Below are 7407 nucleotides of genomic sequence, written 5' to 3' on the forward strand. Positions count from 1 at the left end.
ATTTCTCCCTCCATCCTCACCCAGGCCCCACGGGGTCGCCCCTTCTGCACGCCCCATTTTACAGGTAGGGGGCAGACGAGGGGCATTGATGGCAGGACATCGAGCAGGCTGGCCTGCAGCCCCCACCAGCACCTGGCCGGGATGACCGCTGCCCCGGGAGGTCAGAAAAAGGAGCTTCCGTCCTGCCCACCACCCGGGGGCCAGGTCTTGGCCTGCCTCCTCTTTTCCTGCCTGGGAGCTTTCCCTCTGGAGGGGTTTGGTGTAGGCTGAGAGCTGGGGTATGGAGCCGAACGGCCTGGGGCCTGGTCCGGCCCTGAGCGGGCATCAGGGCTGGGGTCACGTGGCTGGACCGTCCCCCAGCCCCGTCCTCCTGCCTCTTGCAGAGAGAAAGAAGCATGGTCAGTGCCGAGCGGCGGCTCCGAAACGGCGGAACGCTTCTTGCTCCCGTTTCTCTCTTGTGGGGCGTGGATCAGCCCGGCCATGGCTCCCATGGGGAGGGGGCCCTGAGCTCTCAGAGGGCGGGGACAGCGGCCCTGCCTCTTTGATGCTGTCCCTGTGGATGTGTCCACAGAGCAGGCCGCAACCCCTCCCCGCCCTGGAGCTCCCACACTCCCACCTCCAGGGAGGGCAGGAGGGGCCAAGAAATCTATTTTACTAAGAAACGTAAATGAAAATGTATGATTTCCAGGGTGAACAGCCCTACCCTTCCCAGCTGGCCCTGCCATCACCCTCTGAGCTGTCCCCGCCTCCACCCTCTGCCCGTCATCCAAGAAAGACTCAGAAGGGAGAGCACAGGTTTACGCCTTTATTGCTGAAGGAGGAGCGGCCCCGAGCAGGAGGCCCCAGGAGGGGCCTGGGTCCCAGGAAGGGTGACTGCGATCCTGGACCCTCCTGGTCCCCCTGATGGGGGAGGCAGGGGTGACACCGTCTCTCCCCAGAGGGGCCAAGGCTCCGGGCCCTGAAATGGACATGGGGCTCCCCTGTGATTCCTGGGGCACCTGCCAGACCCTTGCCAGCCTCTCCGTGGCTGGGGGTTCAGGACGGCCCCTCCTCAGGAGAAGGATCCCTCTAGCCTCCCCCATAGGTGCCCACTTCCTGGGCCCCCACCTTGGCCCTTAGCTCTGCTTGGAAGGAGCTGGAGGAGGTCAGCGTGTGAGTGAGGCCAGGACACAGGTCACCCCACAAGAGTGGGCACGTGGGCAGCTGGCTCTGCATTCTCCAGGAGGAACCCCAGCTTCCAGCCATTCCCATGGGAGGACCAGGGCCTAATGGGGGATCCCAGGCCTCACCAAGACCCCCTACCCCATGTGTTTGCCCAGAATGTGGGGCAGGGTGGGCAGCTTACCCCAGAGGCGCCGGCAGGGGCTCACCTAGACGTGGCACTGCTCTGTGGGGGAGGGAGAGTCGCGGGGGGGCTCAGGAAGAGACTGGACGCCCCGGGGCAGGGGGAGCTGGGGAGCGGGTGGAGAGGGGCCCCCAAGGGGTGCTGCACCCCACCCCCTCCTCCGGGAGGCCTGGGGAGGGCAGACGGGCGGCCGAACTCACCCGCCCCCTGGCGCAGGTCCAGGAACATCTTCATGTGCTCCGGCAGCGACGCCAGGACCCCGTCGAATTTCTCCACGGCCTCGTCATCCTCCTCTGGGGACCTGGCTGTGGGGCAGGGCGTCAGGCCCCGAGGCAGCCCCAGCCCCGAGGGCCCAGAGACCCCAAGGGCTCCCCCCGGGTGCAAGCCCGGGAAGGCAGCACCGATGTGCTGGGGCGCGAGGAGCTCGGTCCTGCCCCCACTCCCAGGGTGTCTGCAAGCCTTGGGCCCCTGCCCGGCCCCCTCAGGCCCGTTCCTCTCTGCTTCCTCCCTGGGGCGGTGCCAGGGTGTCTGCACGGTCACGGGAGGAAAGGCTCCCCCCTGCCCCACTAGCCTGGTCCTCCCCCGCCCGTAGCGGGCTGACTTAGGACCAGGAGCTGCATCTGCCCGGTGCCCATGGCCCCCTTGGGAGCAAGGGCAGCATCGCCGCTATATTTACTTTGGTCAGAAGGTCGCCCTTTAAAGTTGCTTTCACATCTGAAAGTGTTCTGAAGTCATTAAAAATCTCCTCCTAGAAGACTGCTGGGTTAATATTAGCCAGTTCTGCCCACTGGGAAGCGAGGCCCCTCCTCCTGGGGAGAGACCACTGAGCCTTCTGCCTCGGACTGCTCGCCTGTCCCAGACCTTATCCCAAGCACTCCACCCTGTGTGTCACCCACATCTGACCACCAGTGTCTGGCGCCGAGGCTGGGACCTTGGCTGGCGTGTCCCATGGGGGCCAGTGAGGCAGACCCCTTCCCTTCCTGCCACCAGGGGCTGTGATGGTTGGGGATCTCAATTGTCCTTTATTCACAGCTCCACCAAGGGTCACGTCTTGGTGAGGTGCAGCCCCTCTGGGCATGCTCTGCAGGGTCCCCACGTACCCAGACACTGGCACATCACGCTGCCCTCATCGGTGGGCATGGGGCCCTCCATGCAGAAGATCATGTAGCTGTTGTAGTCTGTGTCCAGCACGGAAATCTTCCTTTCCCCGTGATCTGGAAAAGGGGCCGGAACAGAGCCTGAAATCTGATTCCCTCTACCACAACAGTCGGGGGGCCCAGAGCATCGCCTGAGAGCGTTGTTTCCCACGGCAGCCACTGGGCAGACAGTACCCTCTCTGGACGCCCAGTGGGCGCTCTCTCTACTGGGTGTGGAAAGCCCACCGCTGGCAGCGCTAGTCTGATGGACCCCCAGCCAGGACACTTCCAACAGCATCATCCGGCTGAGACCAGCCCCTCCCACACTGGGGCCGAGCCTGGAGACAGCTCTGACATGTTGATGCTACAGCAAAGCCGCTCTGTGTGCCCACCGCCCACTAGGGCAGACTCTGCTTCCCGTGTCCTGCACGTGGCATCCATTCAGCCAGTTATTCGTCCACACCCCCAGGCACTAAATCCCCGGTGGGCCCCCTCCCTGGGGGTAGGTGCCCAGGTCCATGAGCAATCAACAAATAATTCAGGGTGGAACTTGAGTCTGGGCTGATACATGGACTGCAAAGAGTGGAAGACAGAAGGGAGAGTATTTCAAGAGGAAGGGTGGCTGTGGCTCTGTCTTTCAGAGGTGGGAGGACCTGGGGGAGCATGGGGAGACCCTACATCCTTGGGGTCCTCGTCCCGGCTTGATTGGGGGCAGGACGATGGTGAATCCTGCCACCTGCACCACCTGAGGTCCTGCAGGCCAGGAGCAGGGGTCCCCACCACACACACTGCCTTTCAGAAAGAGGATGGGGGGCCTCCCCTGCGGCTCAGTGGCAAAGAATCCACTTGCCAATGCAGGAGACACGGGTTCGATCCCTGGTCCATGAAGATCCCACAGGCAGCAGAGCAGCTAAGCCCGGGCACTGTTACTGTTAAGCTGCACTCTAGAGCCCAAGAGCCACAGCTACCGAGCCCACGGGCTGCGACCACTGAAGCAGTGTGCCCCGGAGCCCGTGCTCCGCAACGAGAGAAGCCCCGGCTCACCACAACTAGAGAAAAACCCGTGCAACAAGGAAGACCCGGCGCATCCAAAAATAGATAAACAAATAAATGAAATAGATATGAAACAGAGGTGTGACAAAGCAGAGGCGAGAGGCCCTGTGGATCGGAGAGAGGGCAGCTGGGTCCTGGCAGGGGGGCTGGATCTGGGGGCCCAGGGGTGTGTCCCAGGAAGGCTGCCAGGGCTGGGGTCGGGGGTGAGGCCTGGAATGTTCCAGAAGCAGCTTCCAGATGGGAGAGGCAAACGCACAGTGCGCCTGCCCACAGGTCTGGTTCGTTTTGGAGATTTTTAAGGAGCCACAGGCCAGTTAGTGAACAGGGAGGTGGCCACGTGTCTGCCCACCAAACCCACCCCACGGTTCCCAGGACACCTGCCCTCTGCCCTCCACCTTCGCCGAGCAGGGGGTGCTGACGGGGCAGGAGGGCATGGGGGCCTCAGGCCTCGTCATGCCAAGAATGACCTCCGTGGGGGGCAGGGGGCAGGGCCCGGTGTGCAGCTCTAGGCCACAGACTCGAGCCGACTCCTGCTGCCAGGACAGTGAGCACCTCAGAGCGTCGGGCGGGGCCCTGTGTGGGCTGGGGCTGCCCCGGGGGCACACGGGGCCCAGGCTGGGGGCACTCACAGTCGACCGTGAAGACAGCAGGGTCGTCGGTCTTCTGGGCCATGAGGGTCTTCTCCACACACTCGTGGTTTTCCCTGAAAAGCCAGGTGGTTGCAGGGGAAGGGGTCATTCGTGAACCCTGAAGAGGGACAAGAGCTGGGCTCTGGGAAATGTTCACAGGGCAGGCGGGCCCCTGGGCTGGCCCTCCATGGACCCCAGCAGGTGACCCAGGAGATGGATAGCAGGGCAGGCAGAGCTGACCGGAACCCAGCAGGCCAGTGGCTGGGGGCCAAGGGCACAGGGCAGCTCAACACTAACCCCATCCACGTGGGGCTTGGACACAGCGCTTCTGAGGATGCTGGGCTCACGATGGCTCAGAATTCCTCAAGTCTCTGACTCCCCCTCTCTGGGGCAGATGGGACTCCTGGCAACAACTGCCCAGGCCCTGATGCCCAGCACCCTGCACATGGGTCGCTCCCCACACCGACCCCAGAGCCACTCCGTGTGTTGGCCTTTTTGTCCCACGGCCCTGGGCTGGGCTCCAAGGGGACGGGGAACTCTGAGCCCCATTCTCCGTCCCTGGGGCCCTGGTCCCGCCTACATCCCACTCCCGCGGGGGTCCACAGCCCTGGGAATGGGGAGTTCCACTTTGCCTGGGGGACACCCACCGTTTCTGCAGCAGGATCTCCAGGTCGCCCTCGGGGGTGGGCTTCAGCTCCTCCACGTACACCCTCAGGGGGCCACTCTCAGCGTCCAGGAGAAGCATGTCGCTGGCCGCCATGGCCACCGTGTGCCACGTCCCCGCCACCTGGGGAGGGACCTTGAGCTGCACTCCGGGGGCAGGAAGGGGGCCTCAGCCCTACAGTGGGCCTCTGTCCCACCCCAGCTAGGCCAGGCTGTCTCCTACATGGCCAGGGTTCTCAGGAAGTGTGATACACGCAGGCTCTGGGTACACTTGGGGACCATCTCCCACATGGGTGGGAGCGGGGAGGTTCTTGAATATTTGGAACAGCCCCTGTCTCTGCCTGCCCCCCCGACCCTCACTGTCCTAAGTCAGCCCTCATTCAGGGTGTGGACCCTCTGAGGACAAGTCCACCCTGGGACGGAGGGGGACATGGGAGAGTCTGGGGACCAGGTGGCTGGAAACAAGTCCCTCCAAAGTCTGCGGGACCAGGTTGCACCCCCCAGGTGGTCGCCTCCTCTGGTCCTGAGTTAGACTTCCGCGGTCCAGGGTTTCCTGCCCCCTCTCAGCCCCGGACACCAGGCCCTGGCACCCACCCTCCACCCCAGACCCCATACCTTTCTAATGTCCAGGTCCTCTGCCGTCTGGGGGATGTGGGCAGCCTGGACGCCACAGGCGAGGGCCAGGCCCAGGGTGAGCAGGAGGCACCTCATGGCTGCAGCCAGGGTCACACTTCTGAGCTCAGGAGAGACAGGAAGTCCAAAGCAGCGGGCTTGGGGGCTTATATAGGAGGAGGGCTGGCCAGCCAGCCCAGGCTGGGCCCCCTCACCCACACCTCGTGGTTCCCCGAATCACCCGTGACTCATCCTTGGGGCCACGAGGGCGCTATCTTCCAGGACAGCACGAGGCCCTCCCTCTGGATCGGTGTCACTGCCTTCCGTCCGAGGCCAAGCAGGAAGGCCCCCGGTGTCCTGGGTCCCGACAGTTCCCGACAGGCCCTAGTCAGGGAGGGTCTGGGCTTCGGGTCCAGGCTGGCTGCCAGCATCGGAAACACTTCCTGGGTCAGGTTCTTGGACTGTGACGGGCAAGTGAGAGCCAGCACTGAGAACAGAGTGTCCTGGAGGGCGGGGCCATGGGTCAGCCAGCGACCAGAGAGCCCAGGCCCGCCAGGACCCAGGGCCATGGCCAGGGAGCGGCCGTCTGCCCACACAGAGGGCTCGCAGCACCGCACTCCTGACGGGTCCCCTGCGTGAGCTGTCCCCGTGGGCGTGTACCTGGCTCACACAGCTACCTGAGTGTGCACACCCTGAGCCATGTGCGCCCCGTGAGTGGGTGGCCAAGTGACCCCCTCCACACACACCGTCTTGCTCCCACCGTCATCATCCATGGGAAAGGCCAACATCTCAGTCGAGGTTCAAGTGGCCCAGGGGCACATTCCAGGGGGCAGGGCCAGCCCCTGTGGTCAGAACACAGGGGGAGAACCGATGGCTCTGGCCCAACCCCCACACGGGAAACTTGCCTCCTTCTGGTGGCACCCTCTCAGGCCGGCTCTAAGTGACCCCAGCGTGGGCAGCCGCCTCCTTCACCCCCACCCCCAGCCCATTCGGGACCTAGGCCTGCTTCCATCTCTTCTGCAATGGTGGCACCTTGCAGAGTCTCGAGCCCCCTCTTTGAGCAGGGCCTGCTTCAGGAAGTGCTGGAGCGGGAGGCCCACCTCCCCTAAATGAGAGCATGTCCCGGAGATGAGAAGTAGGGACTGAGGCAGGTGACGTTGCTGGAAGATTTATGTGGGGGGCAGGCCCAGGGGCCGTGTGGGGGCAGGAGAAGTGACTGGAGGGGCTGGAACCCCAGGGGATGCAGACAGGCTGGGCTCCCTGGGCACAGAGAGGAGTGTGGGGTGCAGGGGAGAAGTGCAGGGGAGGGGGTTGAGGACCCAGGAGTCCAAGTCCCCAGGTGGAGCTCCCTCCAGGCCCTGGGAGCCTGGTGGGCAGTAAGCAGCTAGCTGAGACTGAAAGCTGCCTCCCTGAACCCCCACACCTGGGCTCCCGGAATTACATGGGGAGGGGCCTTTGGGACCACAGTCCAAACGCAAGAGATGGGGGCGTGAGGATGGAAGCAGACCAGGGGCCTCTTCCCTACAGGTGCCTCCAGGAGCCGAGATGGGCCGGGCACAGATTCTTCGCCAGAGCCTCCGAAGGTCCTGCACGGCCCACACGTGGTCATCAGACTCCCAACCCCCGGACTAAGAGGCAGAGTGTGCTGTCTGAGACACTGGTCTAAGGCAGTCTGCTCCTGCAGCCCTAGGAGCTTCCTGGTGGTGGGTTAACACAGCACACACGTTCTTTCAGTCTGGATGGACGAGCGAGTGGATGGGTGATGGATAGAGGGACTGACAGAGGGATGGATGGTTGGATGAGTGGGTGCGTGAGTGGACGGATGGATGGATAGATAGGCTGACGGAGGGACGGATGGACAGGCAGATGGAGAGATGAGTGAAGGGAGGGTGGATGAGTGGACGGATGAGTCTGTAGACCGATGGATGGAGGGAGGGTGGCAGGGAGAGTGGGATTGGGTGATTGGATG

The 7407-nt window shown here is 63.7% G+C and overlaps 1 protein-coding gene across 2 annotated transcripts; it reads right to left on the reverse strand.

Moving 5' to 3' along the window:
- Positions 1-791: 791 nt before the first annotated feature.
- On the reverse strand, positions 792-5843 carry LOC129539434 (beta-lactoglobulin-2-like). Of its 2 annotated transcripts, none has more exons than XM_055400044.2 (7): positions 5442-5843; positions 4811-4950; positions 4164-4237; positions 2446-2559; positions 1546-1650; positions 1371-1387; positions 792-958 (listed from the first exon to the last, which is right to left on the reverse strand). In XM_055400044.2, the coding sequence occupies exons 1-6, from the start codon at positions 5535-5537 to the stop codon at positions 1371-1373; spliced, it is 546 nt and encodes a 181-aa protein (XP_055256019.2). In that variant the 5' UTR covers positions 5538-5843; the 3' UTR covers positions 792-958. The 2 variants fall into 2 exon arrangements, with proteins under 2 accessions (XP_055256019.2, XP_055256018.2); XM_055400043.2 differs by having other exon boundaries at positions 1346-1387.
- Positions 5844-7407: the final 1564 nt, after the last annotated feature.

This window comes from Moschus berezovskii, chromosome 11 (genome assembly GCF_049115385.1).
Source record: "Moschus berezovskii isolate FMDL1 chromosome 11, NW_MosBer_1.0, whole genome shotgun sequence".
Classification (NCBI taxonomy): Eukaryota; Metazoa; Chordata; class Mammalia; order Artiodactyla; family Moschidae; genus Moschus; species Moschus berezovskii.